General features: G+C 34.8%; 1 protein-coding gene across 1 annotated transcript in view; it reads right to left on the bottom strand.

The window, feature by feature from the left end:
- Nucleotides 1–893: 893 nt before the first annotated feature.
- Nucleotides 894–27426, bottom strand: part of PLEKHH2 (pleckstrin homology, MyTH4 and FERM domain containing H2) — a 104100-nt gene continuing 77567 nt past the window's right edge. The window contains exons 19-29 of the mRNA XM_063078897.1: nucleotides 23235–23414; nucleotides 21365–21462; nucleotides 19803–19980; nucleotides 18720–18875; nucleotides 17455–17552; nucleotides 11934–12075; nucleotides 8244–8389; nucleotides 7113–7242; nucleotides 4378–4464; nucleotides 2110–2247; nucleotides 894–1079 (exon numbers count right to left, since the gene is read on the bottom strand). Of these exons, the coding sequence (XP_062934967.1) occupies nucleotides 894–1079; nucleotides 2110–2247; nucleotides 4378–4464; nucleotides 7113–7242; nucleotides 8244–8389; nucleotides 11934–12075; nucleotides 17455–17552; nucleotides 18720–18875; nucleotides 19803–19980; nucleotides 21365–21462; nucleotides 23235–23414 (1539 nt within the window). The remainder of the gene's footprint in view (nucleotides 1080–2109; nucleotides 2248–4377; nucleotides 4465–7112; nucleotides 7243–8243; nucleotides 8390–11933; nucleotides 12076–17454; nucleotides 17553–18719; nucleotides 18876–19802; nucleotides 19981–21364; nucleotides 21463–23234; nucleotides 23415–27426) is intronic.

Below are 27426 nucleotides of genomic sequence, written 5' to 3'. Positions count from 1 at the left end.
AAGAAATGCATTTCAAGACTCTTTAAACTAAAATTTTATCTCCTTTGACAAAAGAATAATTTTCTTTAAAAAATATTTTTAGAAATATTTTCAAACTATAATTAGGACTGTATGAAGGGTAAAGCTTTAAGGATAGTATTTGTTTTCAAAGATATTATTATTTAACAAAGCAAGGTCAACACGACCCAGCACCAAATGCAATGAAGTGTGGGCAATATTCCAGTAAACCTGGGCTATGTTGACAGCCAAAGAATGTTAAAAATCACTACCTCTTTTTAAATTTTACACTCCAGTGATCTAAAAAGGTGACAGGGTATACTTTCTAATACCACATAGGTCCTGGTTACCTAGCTCCTGTTTTCTCACATAATGATTCACAGAGCCAGAAGATTTATTGTACTTGCTCTAAAAATTTACCTCGGCCCACCACCCTGCAGCTATTTCTTACACTATGTACTCTATTCCTTTCCAAATACCATATCATTAATTAAAAGCACATTTAATTACAGTACTCAATTTTTTGGCAGTGAGCATTTGCAAATAATCAACTAGTTTACCAAATGAGAGTTTGGAATTTCCCTCTCTAACGATTGCCAGAATACTAAAAAGAAAAGAAAAGCCAAATTGCACAATGCGTCTGATGACAAGAGAGAAGGGAGATGAAAAAAATGAAAAAATGATTACTTCTAACTCAATTACTCCAAGAGAAAATTAGTGTGTTGGCAAGTTTGTGTTTCTACTTTATCATTAGGATTCATTTGAGAGTAACCCCCATTATTGTTAGTTTGGAATACTTGTGTGGGTGCCATGCTGCCAGAGTGTAAATGACTTGTTTGGAGCTAATGTAGCCATTGCATAGAGGACAATGAGTGAATATTCAGGCTCCTGAGCTTTCAGAGTAAGGTGGGACCTTTGGTCGGTCTGCTGCTTGACAGAAGGGGCTGGCTTCCCATTCCCCTGGCTTGGGGTCCCTGGGTCTGGGCTGAGAGCAGCGCTGGAGCAGAGAGGTGGTGAAATGCTGCCTTTTGCTGATGGAAGTTGTTTATGTAACTGGCGATCAAAAGAGTGATTTCAAGAATCTAAAATGAGGAAAACACAATTGTTATACTCCTGAGAGTTCGCATCACTTCCAAAAAAGTAAAGGGTTGGCCATGGGTGATCTCCATTTGCAAGTGCCCAGGCTATCAGAATTCCCTTCTCTCTAGATCAAACAATGAAGTATTTACGTGTCCAGCAACGTCAAGGCCCTGACACATCTTTCCAAAATTTCTCAAACCAGCAGAGTGACTCTCAAAAAACAGTCAAAGTTAGTGGTGATATATAGAAATGTAACAGTCAGTAGTACAACTCTATCAATTATCTTAAGCCACATTTGTGAATTTATGAATTAAGAAATTCAGTGTGTCATATCAACCCTTTATTTAAGCTAAAGTACTGAGTATACCACGATCTTCTGTACTTAATGGAGAACTGCCTTCACTTAAATATAGACTTAATTAAGAAAGATATCTGCCACTTTTCAAAAAAGCTTCAGATTCTGAAGTAGACTCTTTTAGTTGACAATTTTAGGACAGTTGAAATTTTAGGAAAATCAATTTCTCATTTGTTACTAAAATTAGAATTACATTTTAGAATGTAATTCTTTTGATTATTGCTTTTACTGAGAGACATTAAAACTACATAGTTTGTTAAAAATAATAAAGGAACAAGTATGTTTTAACTATAAATCTGCTCTTTTCTCTAATGAGTCCATGAGATGAATAACCCCAAGTAGATAAGATAATGTGAACGTGTATAAAGTATTTAACAACAACAACTTACAAATGACCATTTATTTTGAACCTTCTGTACACCAGGCACTGGGCTAAGTACTTTACAAAAAAACTTCCTTCATTTAATTTCTTAAGTTGAAAGAAGTGGGTAATATTATCATACCATTTTTAGGTGAAAGAAACCAAGGCTTAGAAAGATGAGGTAAGCCAGAATTTGGAGCCAAGGTTAATTATAAGTAATACCTATTTTCCTATCTGGAACATAGTCTTTGCTCAATAAACGTTTTACGTTAAAAAAAAACTAGCTTAAAAAATTGACAGAAAGGCTTCCACTCACCTTGGGTTTTGCCATGGCAAAAAGTAATTTCTCTGTTGGTTTGTCCTTTGAGTGCGTATTGTTAATGACTATCATAAAATCATCTTGATAACCTCCAAAGGTCATTAGACTCTTATATACATAGCTGACTATTAACCTCTTCAAAGAGAAGAAAAAGTAAAAATGTTACATGCTTTTTACTTTCAAAAAAAGATGAGAAATGATTAATAACATATATCTCCATTAAAATAATGATGACTAATATTAATTATGGTATAAGACAAAAAATTATTTTCTAAAATCAAATCTAGTATGATCCAAAATAGATAGTGTTACTAACTTTATTTAGGCACAACCCACCTTTACAATTAAAATACATTTTGATTCTGAAACAAATAACTCATTAAAAAAATCAGAAAACACAAGAAGAAAATAAAAAGCACCTATACTCCAGCATCTAGTGGAAAACCACTGTTAATAATTTTTAATATGCCCTTTCAGATATGTCATATACATGTTAGGTTGAGCCATATGAAACTGATAATTTTTAGGGTTAAAATGGTCAAATATTGGTAAATCAATATGGTTTACTCTGATAGATAGAATTTGACACACAGAAACAGAGACAGTATCATGCATACTGTTTAGCATTCTGCTCCTTTTTTTAACTTAAAAACATATTGGGAAGATCTTTCCATGACAACAAATGTACTTGTATAACATCATTTTAAATGACTTTATACACAATTCTTTATTTAATCAATCTCCTACTGCAGTAATAATTTTTTAGTTGTTACTATCTTAAGCAATACTCCAATGAATATTTTTGGACATATTTTATAATGCAAATACCTAATTATTTCTTTTTTATAAAACCAAACAAAAGGAATTGCTAGCTCAAAAAGTAAGGACAATTTCTGAGAATGTTTCAAAACTTCTCCAGGAAAGGTTATACCCATTCACTTTCCCAGCACCATAGTCCTGCTAACACTGGATATCATCATTCTTTTAAATCTCTGCAACCTGATGGGTGAAAAGTAGAATCTCACTGTCTTCAATTGCATTAATTTCATTACTAATGAAATTAAAATTTTTAAATACATTTATTGAACATTTGTATTTTTTCTTTTGTAAACTGTCTTGACCTATTTGTCTCTTGGTATGTCATAATTTCTTGATATTTTATAAGACATCTGTGTATATTAAGAATATCAAACCTTTGTCATATATGCAACAAATATTTTTCCCAATGTGTTTTTAAAACAATTTTAAAAATCTAATTAAAAAATGTACAGCATAAAAGTAAAGGAATCTGCATATCTAACTCTTAGCTTGCAAGACTGAGCAAGCCATTCTGGCACTGCATGCCTCTGCATCTATTTCCCACCAATGCCTACTTCCTGGCCTGTATGGGATCTAGGAAACTAGTTTACTTAACTAAGGTAACTCAGTACCAGTATACAGTTTTTTGGTGACTTTAAGTCACTGATTTTATAATCTGTCTTCAAGTTATCCACTTAAGAACTAAAAGGCATTCAGAAAATACAAACTTCTTCAAAAAAGTTTTTTTTTTTTTCCACAATTATAAGGGGAAACAGTAACTGTAACACTAAAGGACAGTCTGGTTTCTAAAAAATTTTCATGATCTCTAACTATAGCCACAGGTAAGAAGAGTCCACTACACCTGCCAGGTGTGTTTAGCAGTTTCTGCCCTCTAGATAAGTAAAAACATAAATACTAAATAATCTGACACATGAACTATGATAAAAATAATGTAAATTTCAGATAAACATATAGAAAGCATAGTTTGGCTTTATTTTTAGTTATGTGAAAAGCTCTAAGATACTGTATATGTATAAGTGAACTGGTAAGTGATATTATGGGTAATTATAGAAATTATGTTATAGAAGCCTTAGTGAAACTGAACATAAACTTTGGTAATTAAAACTTTTACTTTAATAATATCTTCAAGATTTTTATTTTACACAGGAAACAGTCTTTCTAACACTTGAAAAAAATAGTCATTTCACAAATACAACCATGATTGCAATTTAATCATGATAGCTTAATATTTTTCTTATACACAATAGACAACCTATCTTATCTTGTTTAAAAGACTAAATTATAATCACAGTTGTATTTGTAAAATGACTATTCATAATACAGTATTAGGAAGAATATTTTCTGTGTATGAGAAAAATCAGATTAAGATATCATTACCTTTTGTTTATGGTATACTGGGCAATGAAAATAATTGACTTGGTGAAAAATTTTAGGATTTAATCTTACCATGGAGTTGTATTCTAAGATGCTTAAACCATCCTCATGTATAGCCAGCCACATAAAAGAACTTCCAAGTGATGGTGGAGTTATGGGCTATAAAGAGGTGAAAATACACTATATTATAAATGGTAAGCAGAATTACAGAAATTTTTCAGTCTAAATGCCATGTAAGATTTGCCATTAAACAACAAAAAGAAAACCTTATTATTAAAAATCTCTCTTGGGGAAGAGGCAGTGTAGTATACTAGAATGAGCAGTGAATACGACATTAGAAGACCTGGCTTTGAGACCCAAATCTACCATTTATTAATCTATACATTTGGAAAAGCTACTTAATCTCTTTGAGGCTCAATTTTCTCATCTTTAGCATGAGAACAATAATATTTATATCTTAGTTTTCTTTTGTTTCAAGAGGCTAATAGTCAACAAAGCTTTTAAGGTTTCTATAATCACCCAAATCCTAATGAAACAAAATATATTAATGTGCTTTTATAAGGTGTGTAGTGCTATTACAAGGTAAAGGATTATTATTATAACTGCACGTTTCTACTGAAAGTTTATTAAATTTTATATTGAATGTCTAATAAAAAAGAATAAAAAAGAAATATAAAACTGTGTGATCAGAAGTAATGAGAAATACTAAAATTTCCAACACATTTTTTATTGCAAAAGAGATGAAATTATCTTAATAAAAAGAATCTCCCACCACTACAACACAATTAAGATCCATGCATGTGTTTCAGCACTCCACAATGACTGCTTTGTTCAGGGCTGGCCAGTTAGCTCACTTGGGAGAGCCTGGTGCTGATGATTGTTTAGTTCTGTTAACTACTAAAATTCTAGCAAAATCTTAATTACTTCTCTTAAATCTTATAAAAGAATGTCAAGACTATAGATAAGGAACTGAGATGAATCTTGTGTTATTTGTGTGTACTAAAGCTTATTAGCATCTCATATATAAGAAACCCTAGGTCTGTTGAGAGCTGGTGTGCAAAGGTTAGGCAAGCACTAAAAAGGATGAATTTCAACTCAAGTGTCCATTGACAAGTGAAAGGATAAACAAAATATGGTATATACACACAGTGGAATGTTGTTTAACCTTAGAAAGGAAGGACATGTTGACATGTGCTATACAACATGGATGAGCCTTGAGGACACTATATTAAGTGAAATAAACCAATAACAAAAGGACAAATATTGTATGATTTCTTTTATATGAGGTTCCTAGAGTAGTCAAATTCATAAAGACAGAAATTAGAATGATGGTTGCCAGGAGCTGAGGGGTGTGAGGAGAGAATAGAGAATTCATGTTTGATGGATATAGAGTTTCCGGTTGGGAGGATAAAGTTCTGGGGATGGATGCTGGTGATAGTAGCACAACAATGTGAATGTACTTAATTCCACAGAACTGTACACTTAAAAATGGTTAAAATGGTAAATTTCATGTTACGTGTATTTTACCACACACACACAAAAAGGGACCCATTAAACAAAAAAAGGTGCCTTTCTGTTATAAAGCAAGAAAAGGGAGCAAAAAGGAGATGTCTATCATGCAACTTGAGATGCAGTATTATTTAAAAATAACATTTTGTGCCAACAAGCACAGAATGTATCAAAGCAGAGAAGGATATTTAATATTCTTTCCAATGCTGAAGTTAAAATCTATTATAAAATGGTGATCTGTGTTCACATCTATTCTTTATATCTTTTTTAAAACATATGTCCAACTCCCTGCAAATATAGATGCTTAAAAATACTAACTTTATCATTTTTCTGTCAACTTAGTGTACAGCATCCAGTTTCAGGAGCAAAAATAATTTCTTACTTAACAATAACATAGTCAATCATAGATTTAGAGTTAGATACCTTAGATTTTACTTTCTAGTCCAAGTTGTTAATTAATAAATGAGGAAATTGAGGTCCAGAGAGGTTAACCAACTTGTCCAATATTGCACAACTATTCAGCAAGTATTTATTAAGTGATAATTATGAGCAACGTATTATGGTGGGCACCAGAGGAGGATTTTAGGAATAGTGAGTCTACATTCTCAAGAATTGTGCAACTTATTACTGAGGATAAAAGAAACGCACAGAAAAATATAACACAAAGCAGAATGTATCTTAAGAGCCATAGAGAGTACAAAGTGCGTGGTTCAATAGAAAGCACTGGCCATTCACCTGGCAGGGTTAATCTCCTTCCTCAGTATTTCTGAAGCACTCTGTTCATGTCACTCCTAATGATTTGCCATACAGTGGTTTGCTTACAGTCCTGCTGCAACACTGGACTATACAGAGTGAAATAGTCCTGGAATTTTCGGCACAACCCATCAGAAACCATGGGTTTATGTATCCTTAGAGCTTAGCTCAATGTTTGGCAAACAAAACTCAGTAAATACTTACTAAATAAACAAGCAAATGAATGAGAGTAAAAGAGTGAGTGGATGAATGAAATGAAGAGAAGAAAGCAGAGTTCAGACATATGTTCTTTGTTTATGTTGTTTACAATCTCAGGATTAGCCTAATGAGTCTAAGAAATGATTTAGTGTAGGGGAAAGTTCAACAGAGGAAAGAAGAGAAGCTTGTCTGCCCTTTCCCTAATGTCCCTTCATTGTTTTCGTCAAATTGTTGGGAATTTCCTCATTTTTTTTTAAAAAAAGCCAACTCTACTAAATCTGGGATAAATCTGGTCTACTGTGTACACAAAGGTTTTTATTATGCATCTCCCTCTCCTTCTTTCTTACTTTTGCAAGAAACAACTTGGCACCAAAGAATGGCCACTTCCTGGCTACTGTCAAATAAATGCGCACACAATCAGCAGCACTGTGTCCCCGGAGGGCCATCCATCTGGTTGAAAGTCGCTGGCAAAGCTGCCTAAAAAAGAAAAGAACAAAAACAAAAAGACAAATTCAAAAACACAAACAATGTATGATCCTCCCAAGATAAAGTTCTCCTTGAGCGATCCTAGGCACAACTGGGATACTGAGGCATAACCTAGGTAAAACTGTTAGTTTGTGACTCTCATGTCACCACTGTCTACTCCTTGTCCTTTTTGGAGCATTTCTTTCACCAGATTCTCATACTATTAGTGTTCTCAGCATGACCTAGTTACCCCTAGCAAGTAAATTTTAAAAATATGAATAGCTAACATCAAACATTAGTGTAAATTAGTTTAAAAGGTAATTTCTCATGGGAACATTTTCATTTTTAAATAAAAGTACATACGGGAAGTAGAACCTAATGATGGATCCCTCATGGAAGAATTTTAGGTACTGCTGCTCCTGGCTTAGAGAGATGTTGGATGTAGGGAGAAACTTCTCAAATCACATCACAAAGACACAGACGAAAGGCTCATCTTAAATGTTTTGGAAAACTCATGACCAGTTGGATTTGCCTCTATTTTTTAATCTAACCAGCTTTTCTTTATATGCTCTCTAAAACTGAAACTCTAAATTGAGTTTAAAACTCAATATTAAAAAGTCTTGTGTAAGAACATAGTTTATTTTTATTTCAATTTGTTTATAATGGAATATCCTATGAGATAAAAACTTTCTGGTAAACACTTCATAAAATTAAACATATTATTGGCCAATTTTTTTGTCTTATTTATTATCAGGATTAATTTGGACAAGAATGAATAAAATCAAATGAAAAGTAGGTCTAAATTAAAGTAATATTTTTCCATTAAAATTTTAAAATACAGATTCTAAAGCTTCAGGGAACATCTTTAAAATATCTATAACCTCTTAGGGCTCAATGGTATTAAAAAATCTTGAGAAAACTGTCACAATTTTTTTCACTCTTAAAATTGAACAGAAAAATACCAAAAAACTAGTATGACTCTACCTTCTAAAGAATTACAAATATTTCCTTACCTTAACTGTTCTTCAGAACAGCCATCTCTGTACCTTTTAGGATAAAATTTCTCTATGACTTGTTTTAGAGTTTGATTTACTTTGCACTGATTGGTAACATGCCCTGCCGGAGTTGAGAAAGGTCTTTCAAAATCTCCAATCTCCACCTAATTGGAAATCCAAAAAAGAAAATATAAGATATTGACACGAGTTTTAAAAAAGAAAACCAATTTTATTTTTTCTAAATACTCTTTTAATATGTAATACATCAATCTATTTGTCATGATTGTGTGATTATAAAATTTATAATCATATATAATGTAATGGATTGAATTATGTCCCCCCAAAGCTCCCTGAACCTTGAATTGTGTCCCCCAAGCTTTATGTATTACAAACTTAGCTCCACTGTGACTGTTAAGAAGGTGGGAAATCCTATTATGGTAATTGAAAGGTGGAGCCTTGAAGAGGTGATTGGACTGTAGGACCATGCAGTAGTGAATGGATTAAAAATGGTGGTCAGGGGTGTGGTGCTGAGGGCTTTAAAAGAAGAAGAAAGTCTGTCTGTCTGTCTGTCTCTCTCTCTGCTCTGTCGGCTTCCACCATCTTGCAGTGTGAGACTCCTGGGTCGTTGTCACCACCACCAGATGGACTTTGGACTTTCCAGGCTTAGAAACTGTAAGCAATAAATTTCATTTTCTTTATAAATTACCCAGTTCCACATATTTTGTTATAAGCAACATAAGTGGACTAATACACATAAAAACTGTTATTATTATTTTTTAAGGATATACACATTTATTTGTTCAAATACAAATACATAAACTGAATAACATGAATACGAAATACTTTGTAGAAAGTAGGGCTTCAAATTTTCACAAAAACTGGAGATGAAGAACTTATTAAAATTTACATATTTCATTTTATAATTTCTACAGTTATTTGAAATAGCTCTCTAAAGTCTTCCAAAAGCTTGCAAATATCAAATTAATTTCAACAGAGGAAGATAAATGAACTTTTCAAAGGCAAATTCTAAGAAATCAACAAGTCCCCTTAAAAAGAAATCAAGAACAGAAATTAAATACCCAAGTTTAACAACATATATTACATAAAAAATCAATAAAACAAAATACAAACACAAGGGCACTTCAGAAAATTCATGGAAAAACAGAATTGAAAGATAACAGAAATCTTTCCATAAACTTTTTTTGTTAGTTTAAATTTTTCCTTGTTTTTTAAAAAAAAGCTGAAGATAATAGAAAATATGTCTTTGAACACAATAACAAAAAGAAATTTAGAAAACTCACAAATGTGTGGAAATTAAACAACACTCTCCTAAATAAACAATGGGTAAAAAGAAAAATCACAGCGAAATTAGAGAGTACTTTGAGATAAAGATCACAGCACAACATAACAAAATTTATAGGATGCAGGGCTCATGCAGTGTTTAGAAAAAAATTTATACTTGTAAACACCTACATTAAAAATAAGAAAAATCTCAAATCCATAATGTAAACTTCTACCTTATGAAAATAGAAAAAGAAGAGCAAACTAAACCAAAAGCAAATATACGTAGGAAATAACAAAGATTACAACAGAAATATATGAAATAGGGAATTAAAAAACTATATCTCTGTTCTCAAATCAACAAAACCAAATGCTGATTCTTTAAAAAGTTCAACAAAATTTGCAAACCTTTATCTATTTTTTTTTTTTTTTTTTTGTCTTTTTTGTGACCGGTACTCAGGCAGTGAATGCACCGGCCATTCCTATATAGGATCCGAACCCGCGGCGGGAGCGTCGCCACACTCCCAGTGCTGCACTCTCCCAAGTGCACCACGGGCTCGGCCCACAAACCTTTATCTAGACCGACCAAGAACAAAATTATCAAAAGCTTGAAATAAAGTAGGGGCATTATTACATTGTCACTATGGCTTTTTGTGGTGGTAAGATTTAGTTTCTTTCTCTTTCTCATTTGCATTTTTGTTTTACTAGTGGGTTTTGTTCTTTTTTGTGTATTTGTGGTAGTGATTATCGTTTTTTGGATTCCAGATTATCGTTTTTTGGATTCCTTGAGGATTTCTCTTAGGGCTGGTCGTGTGGTGGGGAACTCCTTCAGTTTTTGTTTGTCTGGAAAATACACTATTTCCCCCTCATTTCTATAGAACAGCCTTGCTGGTTATAGTATTCTTGGCTGGCAGTTTTTTCTTTTAGGATTATGAATATATCCCATTTTCTTCCGGCCTGTAGAGATTCTGTTGAGAAGTCTGCTGTTAGTCTGATAGGGGCTCCTTTATAGGTGATGCTTTTCTCTTGCTTCTTTTAAGATTTTTCTCTTTGTCTTTGAGCTTTGCCTGTGTGACTATAATGTGTCTTTGAGAGGATCTTTTTGGGTTGAAGCTGTTTGGGGATTTTTAAGACTCCTGGATCTGAAGGTCTGAGTCTCTCCCTATACCAGGGAAGTTTTCTGTTATTATTTCATTGAGTAGGTTTCCATGCCATTTCCTTTCTCTGCCCCTTCTGGAACACTTAGATTTGAATATTTGTGCATTTAAGGTTGTCTGCTAGCTCTCTTAGATTTTCTTCATTTTTAAAAATTCTTTTTTCCTTTTCTTGTCTGCTTGGGTTATTTTGAAAAGACTATGTTCAAGATCAGAAATTCTTTCTTCTTCTTGTTCTAGCTTGCTGCTTAAGCTATCAGTTTGTTGGTATTTTTTTTGCTGAGTGAATCTTTCAGTTCCATGAATTCTGCTACATACTTTCTTAAGGTATTAATTTCTTTGTAAATTTCTTCTTTCATATCCTGGATTTCTTTTTTCTCATTTCCTTATGTTGTCTGAGTCTTCTCCTATCTCAGTGAGTTTCTTTAAGATTGTTGCTTAGAATTCCTTCTCAGTCATTTCAAGGGTTTCCTGATCTATAGGGTCTGGTATTTGAGAAGTGCTGTATTCTTTTGGTGGTGTCATATTTCCTTGGGTTTTCATATTTCTAGTATTAAATGTTGATGGCTGGTCATCTGGTAGAGCAGTCGCTTCCTCTATTACTCTGGAGTAGGCTTTGAGGAGAGAGATGTCCTCTTCTTTTTCTGGTCCCTACTGGTGTCATTGACTCCTTATGTCAATGAAGTTGAGTGTCTGGTGGGCCAGGGATGCCTGCATGGTGGCTATAGTTGCTGCTGTGGTGCTGAACCTCTTTTTTGGAAGCTGTGGCTGTGGTCGTGGCTATGGTGGGCCACCTGCATGGAAGTGGTGTTTTTGGTGTGCCCTCTTACCTGCTTTTGGGTGGGGAGTACTGCCCATGGGTCTGTGCCTAGGACCCCAGGCATGCTCTCAAGAACTGTTATTAAATCTAAATTTCACTTGAATTCTAATTTTGAAAAATAATCTATAATTTAAACATTTCAGTTCCCTTTCTATGTTAACCTCCCTAGGCTACTATCATCATCTAGTAGTATTTGCTAAAGGCCACTACTCCACTATTGTCTATAACTAAAGATAATATGGTATCATGGAATACTGTCTCATTCTACACCATTGCAATAATCAGCTATTCAGAGTCAAACTGTAATTATAATGCCTGTACTTTTTAAGGTGTTAATCATAGCAAAATGAATTTAAAGAATTACTGAAGGTATATTGTTTTACTCATTTAATTCAGTGCCGAAATTAGTATCTTATTATTTCAATATGTTACTCCACATAACATGGAAGTTACCTGAGCTAAAAGAGCTGCCATTTCTAATGCCAGATCCTTGTTCAGAGGGAAAAGTCCATTTATTATTTGATCATTTGTCTGATACATTAACAGCAACTTTTCTCTATCAGTCTCTCCACGAGCTTGCATTGAGAAGTATAGTCTGTAAAATAAGAGGAAATTCCTCATTAAATGATATTCTCACAAAGGAAGAAAGGAAAGCTAAATCCAGAGGACTAAGATGTAGTTGTTTTAACGTAGTTCTGTAAGTGATACAAATTTAGACCATTGTTGCCAATGACCTCTGTTTCTGTTCTATATAGCATTTTCAGCATGTTGAGGAAAAACTGCTCTGATGATATGGTTGGAGTTGAGGTTTAGGAACTCTTCTATGCTATTTTTTTATTCCCTGAAATACCAAATCCTTAAGTGTTACTGAGGAAGAACCTAAGACACTGAGTGAAATCAAGTATGCCCTTTCTTGTAAGGAACGCATGCTGTAACCCTTTATTTCAATGGGTTGTATAAACCCAATTTTCAAAACACCCATGATCTTTCCTGAATACCTTTGACACAACATAGAATAGAACATGAAGGTTTCAATTCAAAATCAACCCCAAATCAATATCAAATAAGGGGGTGGGTGTGGTTTTCTCTGGGGATATAAAAGATAATATTTGTACATTTAAATGTGCTTTGACTTTTTGGCCAGATCTAATAAGCAGCTTTAGGGGCTCAAAAATAGTTTGTGTTATCATTTTTACTTGTTGAAACGAGGCATGACTTTTGTTTACCTAGGAGGTCTTCATCTCATCAGTGATCCTATTTAGTTATTCACTTTGCTATTTATTTGTATACGTAACTTGTGGGGCTTGGACTTCAGGCTGCATATCAGGCACAGGCACTGTACATCCTATAAATGCTGTAAATGCTGTGACAATGGTGTGGGTAAGCCATACCTTGACACACCTGAATACTGCCATGACAGCACCGTGGCTGGAAAAGAATGATTTAGATCCAGTAGTGGTTAGGTATGTGCCCAGTTGGCTATAAGTGTCGGTTTTCAGCCTTTTTCTCCCCACCCACATGAGGGAGAGGGCATAGCCCCATCAGTCACAGTATCTCTCCTACTAATTATCTCAAATAGCGGGGAAGGACTGGGCAGCAGGTCCAAATCCCTAGGGAAGCACGGTGGGTGTGCTTTGAAAAGCTCCTCTTACCCCACAATTGTGATCATTCTTCCCACCCAGCCCAGCAGCGTATGAATCAGAGTGGGTTTCTGAACAAATAAATCCTAGGCTCCATTTTTGTCTATGACTGCATGATGACAAATAATGCAGGGCTGTAAAACTGGCAGGAGAATATGTCTGGGCAACAGAAATAAATTTTAAATTCAAAATGATATGAGCATAGTGATATAAAACAAAGAGAATAAAGCTTAAGACGAATGCCCTCCCTTTTTGACATGCTTACATTTTTATACGTAGCTTATTTTCCCCACTTGAAGTTGGGAACTGTGTCTCATTCATCACTGTCATCCACTAGGGTTTACCTAAATGTTACCACTGGAAGTTTCTTAATATGGGTTTGAATTGGTAATATGGCTGGGGGAGAAAAAGAACTAAATGTACAAATGGCTACAGCAAAGCAGAGCTGAAGTGCATTTTCTAGCACTTCTGGCACGCCAACAAGATCGAACAGAGAAGGGAAAATGAAACATTAGCAAAAAAGGGAAAAACAATCTGGATGGATATACAGGAATATGATAGGTAGGAACCATTGGCTCAAACCCCTAATGAAATAGTTTGGGCTCCCACAGTGATACAGGGATTTGGAGATAATTTGAAGAGGATCTAAAGAGTTCCCAAATTGACCAAGAAGTCAGAAAATCAAATCCATGTAGCTTGAGTGGTAGAGCAGGACTCTAACCCATGTTCTTCACTGCTCTGCTACGCTATTCCAGTTATAGAATTAATCACATTGCTAAATGTCTGGCTCTTGCTATAAACCGTAAGGTTTTAAAGGGTAAGGAAATTCTATTCACCTTTGAATTCCCAGGGCTTCAAAAAAGGTCTGGCACTTGTAGATAGCATGAATGGATTAATGAATAGTATGTGAGAATTGCTAAATACAGGAATTATTGCCCCCAAATCCTGAAGAATCCCCTTTCCATACCCTTGGGTAAGTGACTTAACACTCTAAAGCTTATTTCCTCATCTATAAGATGGAGATAATAATAGTACCTACCTCACAGGGTTGTTTTTAGTATTATATGAAATGATGCATACAAAGAGCTCAGCACAGGGTCTGGTGTTGGTAAATGTTCAATAAATGTTGGTTATTATTTTTATTATTAGTAGTAGTATTCTTCTCTAGAGGTCTTTAAAATCACAACAGAGTCTTTTCATTCTAGAATGTTTTTAGGGTGAACATAGCTAGAAGAAATGGGATAAACTAGACGACCTGTAGAGATCCTTCTTTGCTTAGGAGCCAAAGGATACAGCTGATGCTCTTACAGTTAGCTAAAGGTGGCAGAGATGGGAATGTTAAACCATGTTCCAGAAAATACTAACTACAAAGCATGATTGAAAATAATCCTTTACTTTAAAAGAGGGGCAAAGGAAGTGTTGTTCCTTTCAGGGAAAGACCCTTGACATTTTTGTTTTGTTAAAAACGTGCCTTGACTTCTGCAATTTCAAACACACAGTAAGAAATCAAATTAAATAAGCTTAAATATGATTAGAATTTAAATGTTAGTTTCTAAATGGTCATCTATGAGTACAGATTCAAAACCTATTAATTAGGTCTTTAACCCCTGAATCGAAATAATTAAAATTCCATAACTTGCTAAATATAAATTTAAAATTCCATGAGAAAGAGAATTGGTATTTTGGTTTTGTTTATTACAGTGCTGCTTGGCAGATGAAGAATCAAGTCCTTGGCTATGTGACAGGTCACAGTCAGGTCCCCTCCTAACTGTGTCAATGGAAATTAGGGCTCCTTGTCTAAGCTATTTATACACATATGCAAAGCATGGCCATATTTAGAAACACAGCTCTTGCTCATAGCTGTGGCTGTCCAGCCATTTGAGACGTCTGTTACAAATTAAACCTTTCAGTTGAGTTGCTTTTTTTCCTCATGTCAAAGACATAGTCATGAGGCTTTTTTTTTTTTTTTTTTTTTTTAACACATCAATGCTCCTCATGTGTTATTCAGAGCTCTCTTTGTCCTTTTTAATGGTGTTTGCTAGACTTGGCGCATTATTTGTATCTGTGTTTTTTACACCACCTTTTTCCATTTCATCCAAATTTCATTTTGGTTCTAATCATAGCCATCACAATCAGAATTAGTATATATTAAGCAATCATAAGGTATGGGTTATTAGGAATAGTCTTAGACATGGAGGTCATTCCATTTTGTTCCAACAAACCCAAATGAGAATCCCTGAACCTCTTCTACATAAAGATATATGGCAGGGCAGGGTTCAGGAGCTGGTTCCTTCCACTAAAGGTAAGACCAAAAGACAGAGGCAGCAACAAGGACCTTTAGACAGTGCTTCTCAAAACTTGGCATGCATAAGAATTATCTGGAGAGCTGCTAAAACACAGATTCCTGGGCTTGATGCCCCAGAGTTCTTGACTAGTAGGTCTGTAGTGGGGCCTAATAATTTGCATTTCTAACATGTTTCCATGTGATCCTGAGACCGCTAGTCCACGGCCCACACTTTGAAATGTACTGCCCTAGCACTAAACAGAACTCAGACAATTGTATAGAAGATCAAATGGGTCTTCCACCTTGCCTTTCTTGTCAGACACCAAAGGGCCTTCACAGGAAGGTTGCCATCAATGGAAACAGGGTCCTCCAGGAGAAGAGCCCATTAGATTTCCATTATCTAAGCAATGCTCCTTATCTCTAGGAATGCATGATTTTAAAACCTTAGATACCTTCTAATATAGTCACCTACTAGTCACCTTCTTGTTACTCAGAACTCTGGCAAATCATCACAGCTCATGAGCCCCTCAGTAAAGAAGCTCCAGTGGTTCACAATACCATTTATTCAGATCGAAGGAGTCTGTAGTCTGTTCAAACAGTGGGTGGCCCTCTAGTGGTTAACTGTATGAGAGGAGGAGTCTAAAATACGAATGCACCACATTTATTTAACTATTCCCCTATTAATAAACATGTTATTTTTCACTGTTACCAAAAAAAAAAAAAAAAAAAAAGGCAAAGAAGATACTAGGACATACCAGAATACTCTACCCATTTATGTGGGTATTTCCGTGCAATAGGCTATTAGAAAAAGAAATACTGAACTGGATCAAAGGCATTTTTTATGTTATACAGTGTCTTCACTTCCTGCATTCCAATTTTAAGTCTGTGAATATCTTCCAAAAGTAGACCTCTGAAAGAATTCAGTACTACACCAATAATTCCACCAGGCTCTTGGTCTAACATTTTATAGTTTCCTTAACTTATGGGATATAAAATTTGAATAAAACCAGCAAAATACCTTTATTTTGGTATATTTAATGTAAGCTGGTCAGAGCTGGTCATCTAACAGTGTTTATTAAGTACCACCTTCTGCTAATACATGAAGAAAAGAAAATATTAAAAAAAGAGAAAAAGATCTGGTTTCTGATCATATGCCAGAGTATATTAAAATCTTATCTGTTGAGAAGGTATGTGTTCCACCTCCACTGGCATTTTCTCAGTTCCTGAAACAAGCTGTGCGATCTCCCTTTTCAGGCCTTTGAACATCCTTTTCAATATATTTTGATGCTCCCACTGCCAGCTCCCTCTGACCTTGGCATAAGCATTATTTCCTCAAAGACACCTCCCAGTGTCTCCAGTCTAGGTCAGGCTCCTCGCTGAGTGCCCTCACAGTCCTGTACTCTCTTCCTTCAGAGAACTTCATGGCTAATTATATGTCCATTAGCATGAGTATACGATTAACAACTGTCTTCCTCACTAACCCGTATATTACAAAAGATCGGGGACGGGGTTTTTGTCTGCTTTTATTATCATTTTACCCAGAGTGTCTAGCTAATTGACTGCCTTATAGTTGAAGCTCAATAAACTCTAAGAGAAAGAGAAAGAATATGAAAGAATGAGAAGGAATGAATATACATACATCATTTCTAAAAGACTTGGGCAAACATAAATATTTCTTACTACAGATCTGTAGTAGGGTATTGGAGAATTCAGTGTTTATCAAAAAATGTAGTAGTAGAGTTAAATGAAAATTTGAAAGTGAAAAATCCATCCTTGTATCAACTACCATGTTTTCTATAGTTTTTAAAATAAGCTTTGTCTAAGTTTATATTTTTATTTTATTCGTGACCCTAAGAGACTAGAATTAGAAATAATATTTTATGTGACAGTTTTTTTTTCTATAGAAACAGAGTTATCATTTACAGAAAAGCAAACGTACAAATAAACATTATAACTTTCAAGGCTATTCAAAAGGAAGATAAATTACAGGTATACGATTTGAATATAACTGTATACTCATACTCTGGCATTTGGATACAGTATTACACACCTGTTTTTGTAAGTGAGACGAACAGTTCTTGTACCTTCACATTTTCCAGGCTGCTGTTCTTTGGAAGCCTGTTCCCATTTAGAAATAATGTCACAAATCTAGAAGGGAAGTAGAAAGCTGAGATTTATGGTACTTTTAAAATCAACATATTTTGAAGACAAATATGTTTGTAGACTGAAAATTTTCAATTAATATGAGCACACCAAATGTACACATGCTTTTTGTTTCCAGTTCTTATGCATCTTCGTGACTTTAGGATTTAATTATAAATTACTCTTTGGCCCATTCTTGGACACACATTAACTTTGGACTGTGGCCATGCATTACTCAAAAAGGAATCTTAATGCATGAGACTGGAAACAAGGAGATTCCAAGGATTTTTTCATGATTTGGTCACCGAAGAAGCAACTTTTCCATCTTCTGAGTTTATAAAGATTGGAATAACTGAAGTTATACCAAAGAAATCTGAAATATAATATAAGGAAAGGGCTACAGACCAATTCTAGCTATTTGATTTCTAGCAAATCATTTCCCTCTGTAGGCCTCAGTTTTCTCATTTGCAAAATAAGTAGACTGTTTTTCTAAGGTCCTCTGTGGTACTGTAATTCTATATTTCTAATTGTTGCCATCCCTAGATGGAAACATCTATATTTCACTATATAAAAAAAAAATCCCTTCTTTGTTTCCACAGGTCCATTTTCTATTCATCCTTCAAAGTCCATTTCAAGTATTTCCTAATTCCCAATGCTGAACTTAATTTCTCCCTCTGTGCAAGTTCACAGCACTTTTAAAACATTGATCAATTTCAACCCTAGTTTAAGGCTATCAGTGTATAAGGCTGCTGTTTCCTAAGCAAATTATAAGTACATTGTGGGTGGGAACTGTTTCTGGTCCTTTTTGTATTCCCGACAGTTTCCAGCCTAATGCCTGGAACACAGTAAATAGTTCAATAAATATTTCTGAATGAATAAAAAAAAATGGAAAGCAATTTTATTAGCTCTTCCACAGCTCTACCCTTATTACCCTAATATTTAGCGTATTATTATCATTAATCCTTTTCTTCTCTTTAACATGGAGTATGTGTGTGTGTACATTGTGTATTAAAAATTCCATGGCTTTGAAACAAAGTCCTATATTTTTTTTTATTGTGAAGATCAGATTGCTTAAATTTTTGGAAAACTCCTAAACTAAACTTCTTGCAAATAATAAAGAGTAGATTCTTTGTTGTTTGTTGGGTTTGGCTCCTTAAAAGGACTGGGTTTCACCTTAATGTTTCCTTGAAGACAGTGCTCTAAATCTCTGCCAGAAGGATCGTCTGTGAACAATGCAAATCCAGACTGTGCTGGTTTCCTCATTCCTGTGTCCTGGTTCAAAGTATTCAAAAATTCTTCCACTGTGGTGGATGCATCAAACCCAACTACCTAGACAGAAATAACAAAGTAGTTATCTTAATAAAAAGTACATACATTTCAAACTGAGATTTCAGAGGGGAAATGGCACACTTGATGCATAATTAATGATAACATATATTTCTCTAGGTGTTCTAACTTTTTCCCCAAAGCTCCACTGGAGAAAATTAACAAGGTTGCCTCAGTATTCAATTTGCTGTAGGAGGTCAGAAATCTCAGCTTCAGCCAACAGACATGAATTCAAAATAGAAAGATCATTTGACAGCTATAAACATCTTGCAGAGATATTACGCTTACCCATTAGAAGCAAACCAAAAACTACAGCACAATATGCAATCTTTAAGCAAATTAAAGAAAATAAACAAGAAATTCATTTAAATAAATGAACACTTTTATGTATTTAATGTTTGTTTCTTTAATAGGCAGTTAAGTATCTGAATTCTGCGATAAAAGGCTTATGGCCACAAAGACTAATTGCTAGCTTTAGAACATGTTTGCTTCAGTTAATAAGCAAGCCTCTAGATCTGAGAATTGGGAGGGCCCAGGGAAGTTTTCCCAGATAATTCCTGAGATTTGGAGATTTTCAAAGAGACTAAAATTGTACACACCCCATGTTAATAATTATTTCCTCACCTAGCAGGTGCACTGATGGGGAAAAACCTCAACCAAAATGTCTTTGCTTTTCTGCATCAGAACTATAATGGCAGAGAAATACATCCCTTATTTTGTTCAGTATGGATTTGCTTTTAGTGTGAATCCTCCTCAGCAAAACTGTTCCAAAACTCAGTTGTTTTGATTGAATATCTAACATATCTGCATGTTTATCATTGCCAACTGCTGACAAAGCTAGGTAGATAGTCTCCCTTTCCTGTTCCACAGAGGTTATACATAGGATTCTTGACTAAGCATGTTTTCATTAGGGTAAAAAGGCTAACCTACCTGATATATCCCATTCATGAAGTGCACTGGTATACTGAAAGGCAAAGAATGATGGTAAGGGTTTCGAAGAAGGGTTGAAAGAATTTCCATTCTTGAGGGTCTTGCTTCTCGATCTCCATTTTGTTGCGTTCTTTCTACACATCGCTGGCAGTAAATGGCATACTTTCCAAATTCTGTCCTATAATACAAAACTTAAGATAAAATCTAAGAGTAAATTTAATTAAGACAACCCAATAAATGCAACCATTAAGAAGGCTTCCCTTGTATATTATCACAAAGTACTGTGCTAATTTCGACAGTAATTTTTTTAATATTAAAAAGATAATATTACACTGCTGTAACTTCTCTCAAATTCCATCTTTACTTTTGTAACTGAGTCACTCAAATGTCCCCCCAAAGCACTCTTCATTTTTATTGTATTATTATAGTCACAAACTGAATTTAAAATTACCAGCCACTATATAGTTAATATATAGTGATTATATTAATGAATTTAAAGAAACTAATTGTATAAAGAATAGTATAGGACAACTTTAAAAAAAAACATGATGCGGCAGAGTTGTCTTCTAAAGCTAATGCTTCACTGCTGAACAAGGTAAGAAAATGTCTTCAAACAAAAATAAAAATATATTTTCCTTCTTTACCCTATAAAACATGCACTTGTTAAAAAAAATGTTAAGCATTAAACAAAATTGCTGGAGTAAATAAATGTAAAAGTTAGATAGAGGTCTTATTTGCCCTCATTTTTTATATATAATTTTTATTATGTTTATAAAAGCAGATTGATAACACCTCTAAGTATGTTTGTATTCAAGTGCCTTCTAGGCAGACCCTAAAATGTCACCCTTTGTCTGGGGGCTCCTCAGTGACTGCATATGAAATCATGTGACTTTCATCACAGAGTCCCCCAGATGTATTATGACCTGCAGGATATTTTCCTATTGCTTCCAAGTAGTTTTTTTGTTTTATTGTGTTTGTTTGTTTGTTTTAGTCCCAGAATCTATTTAAGCAACCTAACATGAAACTCTTGGTGAACAAAATGATCCTGGACGAGCCTTGGCTGAGTGCCATGGGTCTCATTGTAAGAAAGCCATTCTGGAAGTTAGATTTTCAAGGGAGTAAAGTCTTCTTCAAGGGAGTAAAAATTCCAAAGTAATTCAAATACATATAATTATAAAACGGGGGAAAACCACTCAGGAAGATTTCCACACAAAAGAATTCAATGTGGAGAAAAACAGTAAAAAGGAAAACTAAGGAAACAGAATAGTTGCTTTTATTGAATGAACACCCACTAACAATACTTGAAATGCACATAGATTTTTCACTCACAAATACTCTTTGTCAATGTTTCAAGCTTTTACTGCAATCTTCCACAAGAGCTTTAACATAACAAAAGAGATATTTTCCAAATCCCACATAAATGATAAGCAAAGCCTTCCAGTACTAATACCTGTTTTACACATTCTTCTGAAAATGTACCTGGCAGGTTATTAAATACTTAAGATTTATTGTAGACTTTCAGAAGCACCATAAACAGTTCAGCTGGTTAGTTTTCTGCACACCTGGAATCTGCATTCCTCTTTAGGTGGAGCTTGAGAAGCCACAGGAAAGGATGATGGGGAAGGAAGAGGCCAACACAAAGTGCCAAGAGCTGCCAGCCCTGGGCAAAGAGAAGCACCGTAGGTTAGACACCACACCGGTCAGAGATCCACGTCAGAATGAGTGTGACTGACAGAGGTGGGGAGAGCAACGGGCTGTTGACAGTCTCTCTTAACCCCAAGATGTTTTACTTCCTCCACATATACATGATCTGTTTAGAGCATTTGTAACACATTAAAAATAAAAACTTCACATTGAGGGCTGACCGGTTAGTTCAGTTGGTTAGAGTGCGGTGTTATATCACCAAGGTCAAGGATTCAGATGCCTGGTACCGGCCAGCCACCAATAAAAAGGCAGATTGCAAAGTAGTAAAAAAATCATATGCCCCCAGCCAAAACCCATTTACTCACACATACATATATACACACATGCACACAAATAAGGGACAAGTATAAAAATATTAACAGAGGTTATCTTTAGGTAACTGGATTATATGAGATTTTTACTTTTCCTTTGTTATGTATTCTTTCAAAAAAATTTTTCATTAACTATGTATAACTTCAGTGATTTTTTAAATGTTTTAAAAAGAAAGGGAGAATAGGTCACTGTCCCTGCCCTTGTGGAGCCTACAATCCAGTAGGAGACAGTTATATATTTAAACAGTAACTTGTAATACAACATGGGAATACTGTGTATTCATTTTTTTTTAAGGTATAACCAATGGAGAGAATGACTAACTGCTACGGGAGTCAGGGAAAGATTCACAGGGAAAATGTTGCTTGGGCTGGACTGTAAAGTCTACAGGTGGGAAGGAAGAAGGGATATCCAGGCAACAGGTGCAAGGTAGAAAATATTTCAAAGGCAGGACATGTCTGAGTTTATTCATCCAGTGTGCTGGAGGCAGGAAGTGGTGGAGGAGGAGGCCAGTAGAGCCAGAGTACAAAGGCTCTTGATGCAAATTAAGCTTAGGCTTCGTAACCTCTCTTGTGCACAGGCCCCTTCCAAGGCCCTGGAAAGAGCTCTAGCAACTGTGTTTACATGGCCACGTTTTTTAAAATGTGCAAAAGTAATATATTTTGTACTTTTTTTCTTAAAGAGCATTCCCCTAATTGTGTAAACTTCAAGTTCCACAAAACCTGGACCCAACCCTGAGAGTCCCACATGAGACAGTAAGATATTTCTGTTTTATCCTGTGGTTAACAGGGAGTTAATACACAAAGATAAAAACAGGCATTCATTAAAGAGCAAATACAAATGACTAAAAAATACCTGAAAAATATGTTCACTTGCATTAATAATTAAGGAAATGCGTCCTAAATCAATAGTGAAATACCACTTTTTACCTGAAAAAAAATGTAATTGTACTGAATATTGTTGAAGATATAGGAAAATTCTAGAAATGGAGTCAAAAGAATTCATTGGACCTATACACAAGATTTAGGTTCAAAGACTGTACTGCAGTGGTATTTATTATATTTATTATAGAAGCAATAACTGGAAAAATCTAAATGTATAGTAATTGATATTAATACAACCATTAATGTTTTGAAGAATGTTTAAGAATATAGGGGAAATGATTCTGTTCTATTGCTTAAAAAAGTAGTATACACACTGTAACTCTAGCAATATGAAAAACTGAGTGTGCATATATCTACACACACATATACATTTATATACAAACATATAAACCAAAGGATATAAATCAAAATATTAATAGCTATTTTTCCTTTCACACTTTTAATATTTTCCAACTGTTTATACTGAATGTGTAGCATTCTTACAATCAGGAAAACAACATCACTTTAAATCACACGTATATGCATCAATATATACCTGCAGTGGTCCTGGTTGATTCTGTGGCTGTCTTCGTCTTGTCTGTTTAATAAGCTGACAGCAAATTTCATTCTGTAGCTCAGGATGTGTCAGACAGATTTGCAAAGCACTCTGGGCTAGCGATATGTGGTAATCAATTGCAGGGGAGTCAACTGCTGCATTTATAAAAAGCTGGCAGGTCTGAATTAAACAGAAAAAAAATTATATCCTTGAGGTGAGAAATGACTAGATTTAATCTGCATGAATTATATTGATTCTCTTTTTAGCAATAGTTTTTGTTTAAAATGATGGAAAAAGATATATTATGATAACACGTATCAAAAGAAATCCAGAGTGGTTACAATAATAGCAGACAAAGTAGATTTCAGACCAAGGAATTCTGCAAGAGATAGAGGGTCATTTTATAACAATAAAGTTGTCAGTTCATCTAGAGGATATAACAATCATAAGCATTTATGTACTTAATAACAGAGCTTCAAAATACATGTTAATCTGATCTAGTATATTTTTCATTTTAGCCATTGCATTTTTCATCTCTAAAAGTTCAATTTAGGTCTTTTTAAGATCTTCCATTACTCTCCCTAAAATGCTTTGTTTTCTTCTGCCTTCTTGAACTTATGAAGTGTGGCAGCCATCTCCAAAGTGGCCCCCAAAGATCTCCACCTCCTGATATTCAGAGCTGTAGGCAATCCCCTCCCATACTGTACCAGGGTTGGTCTGTGTGACCAGCTGAATGTGGCATGCCATTTCTGAGATGTTTATAAAAAACAATGTGGCTTCCATCTTGGTCACTCTCTCTTTCCCTTTCAGACCATTTGCTCTGGAGGAAGGCAGCTGTTTTGTCTTGAGCAGTCATATGGAGAGGCCCATGCAGTGAGGAACTGAGGTTTCTTTCAAACAGCCAAGTGAGAGAGAGTTTGGAATCCTCCAGCCTCAGTCAGGTCCTCACATGACTGCTGCTCCAATTGACAGCCTGACAGAAACTTCATGAAACTTTGAGTTAGAATCACCCAGCTAAACTGATTCCAGATTCCTGACTCTGTGAAATGGTGTGAAATGCTAAATGTTTGTTGCTTTAAGCCACTAAGTGTTAGGGAAATTTTTCATGTAGTAATAAATAACTAATACAAAGAAACATCCTTGTCTACCATCATCTATATATTTCTAGATTTGTTTCTATGACTGCTTTTTTTTCATCATTATATATCATATTTAACCTGATTCTCTGTATGCCTGGTGATTTTTGACTGGATGCAGACATTGTGAATTTTATATTGTTGGGCACTGGATTTTTTTGTATTCTTTAAATATTTTTGGACTTTGTTCTGAGATTCAATTAAACTACTTCAAAACAGTTTGATTCTTTCAAGCCTCTTTTAAGTTTTCTTAGGGTAGACCAGAGCAGCCTTTAGTCTGGGACTATTTGGGCCCATTACTGAGGTTACAACCTTCTGAGTACTCTACTTGATGTCCAATGTGTTAGGAGATCTTTCCATTCTAGATGGTGGGAAGATGAACTATTTCCAGTGCTCTGTGAGCTCCAGAAATGTTTTTGCCTATTCTTTTCTGGTAGTTCTTTCCCCAGCCTCTGGTAGTTTCCTCACCCACATATACTTATCAATTCTCAGATTAAAATTTAAGGGGAACATCTTGCATACTTCTGGAGCTCTCTCTCTTTCTTTAGCTCTCCCCTCTCAACTCTATGCATTCTAACCACCTTGGCCTTTTCAAATTCTGAACTCTGTCTCCGCAACTCAGAAAGACTGACGGGTTCTATCTGAGTGCTCCTTCCCTGCACTGAAGTCTTGAAACTCTCTCCAGACAGTAAGCTGCTGCAATCACAGGGCTTCCTTAATTTGTTTTTCTGAAAATCAGTGTCACGCACTGCCCGTTGTTCAATGTCTAAAAACCATTGCAAGGGTAAATCCAGTCCTTGTTGTTCCATCATGGCCAAAAGTAGCAGTTCTTCCTTTTGTCTTTAAACTGGTTGTTGAGTATACATATAAAAGGTTTTGATTTCTGCTTATTCACATTGTACCGAAATATCTTATTGAATTTTTTTTTGTTTGTAGTAGTTTTTTTAGTTTGTTCTTCTGGGTTTTTTGGGTATACAGTTATACCATCTGTAAATATTTTCATTTCCAATTTATATGCCTCTAATTTCTTATTATTGCCTAATTGCATAGGTTAGTCCCCTAATAGAATGTTAAATAATAATATGAAAAAATTTATATAATTTATACTTTAATTAAAAAGTTTAAAAAATAATAATGGGGAATATTCTTGTCTTGCTCCTCACTTTAGTGGAAGTATTTTTAACTTTTTTTCCATAAAGCATGATACTTGCTTTTGGCTAAGACAAATATTTTATCATATTAAGGAAGTATCTATCTATTGCTATTTTATGATTGTTGAATTTGTCAAATGCCTTTTTAGCAACTATGGAGATGCTTATCTACCTAATAATAAATAATATTAATAAATATACTAATATTTAGCCATCCTTGATTTCCTGGAATAAATCTCTCTTAGTCATGATTTAATATCCTTTTAATATGATGTTGGATTCTGATTGCTAATATTTTATTGTTTTTGCATGCAAAACTCTCTGTTTTGTACAATCTTTGGGGGTTGGAATCAAAGTAATACTCATTTTACAAAGAGAATATGGTGATATAATGATTGATGATTGCTTCAAAATAAACCAATGTCAGGGAGCAGAGCCGGGATGAGAGAATAAAGCAAAACTGTCCACACGTTGAGGACTGTGGATCTGGATGATGGGTACATTGGGCCTCATTATAATACTGAAATTTTGAAATTTTCCAAAATAAAAATTAAAAGAAAAAAACAGATTTTGGAAAATTTCCTTCTTTTTTTATGCTTTGGGACAATTTAAACAGTATTGAAATTATCCACACATAAAATTTGGTAAATTTCCCTGTTTAGATTTTCATTTTCCTCTAGAATCAATTATGGTCCTTTATATTTTTTATAAAATTGATCACTTCATCCAGATTTTCAAATATATTTATGATGTCTTTCTTGTTTTGGGTACTTGTGTATTTTACAGGTGAATTTTTAAAAGCATTCCATCGTGTAAATTTTAAAAATGTACAAAAGTAGAGAATAGTACAATGATCACTCATGTACCCAACACTCAGTATCAATAATTATCAATATTTTCCCAAACTTGTTTGATCTACCACCTCCCCATCTCCACTTTTTTCCTGGAGTATTTTAATGTCTATCATGTTACTTTACCAGTAAATACATTAGTATGAGTCTCCAACTGATAAAGATTTTTTTTACATAGCTATCATAATCCCCCCAAATTAACAAAGATTCTATAAATTATCTAACAAACAAAATGTTTTTGGAGATGGGAGGAACATAGAAAAAAAAATCAAAAGACAGAGATTGAGGCTCTAAGAATCTAAGGGCAAATGAAGTACCAAGACTCTGGTGTGGAGGTGGAGAACCTCAGACGGCATACCATATTCTGAGACTGGAGGACTGGAGGAGAAAACAGAGAAAATAATGTCTGTTGCGGGGAGGGATTTGAGATGACCCTGGTGGATGTCCTCCAATTTTCTCAATGAAGCAGAAGGTAAGTTTCTCTATTGTATTATTGAGTAGGGAGTTTGAGGGGGGAGTGACCAAAGACAAGCAAAAGGACAGACAGATGGCCATGAGCGATGAAGACCATGGATCTATATTGGGTCTGGTATACAAGGCTGTTTGATGTTCTCCAGCAGTGCACGTCTGATTACTGTGGGAGCAGACAAGACAGTATTGATATAGGTTGGGGTCTGGCTGAAGAGTGCACGAAAGTATGGGTCTTAAGGAGCTACCACTACTAATGAGAATAATCCAGACTGGATAAAGAAGAAAGGCCAAGCAGCAATTATCATAATCTCAAAACAAAGGTCTTAGAGATGACAAAAACTAAAAGAGTAAGAAAATCAGAGCAGCGTAGGCTAGGATTATGGTGAAAGTAAAGATACTAGAATTTAAGCCTTCAGAGGTAGCATACCTGTAAGGAATGATGAAGTCAGGAGTCAGGAAGTGGAGAATGGGAAGATGAAGAAGACAAGGGGTGAAGCTTACTGGAATTAACAAGGTCAGGAATCTTAATACTGTGGCACTGATGAATGAAGTGATGATAAGTCATTTGCAAAATTGGAGGTAG

Source organism: Cynocephalus volans, chromosome 14 (genome assembly GCF_027409185.1).
Source record: "Cynocephalus volans isolate mCynVol1 chromosome 14, mCynVol1.pri, whole genome shotgun sequence".
Lineage (NCBI taxonomy): Eukaryota > Metazoa > Chordata > Mammalia > Dermoptera > Cynocephalidae > Cynocephalus > Cynocephalus volans.
Note: the sequence above shows the minus strand (reverse complement) of the source record. Positions and strands in the feature narration are given on the sequence as shown.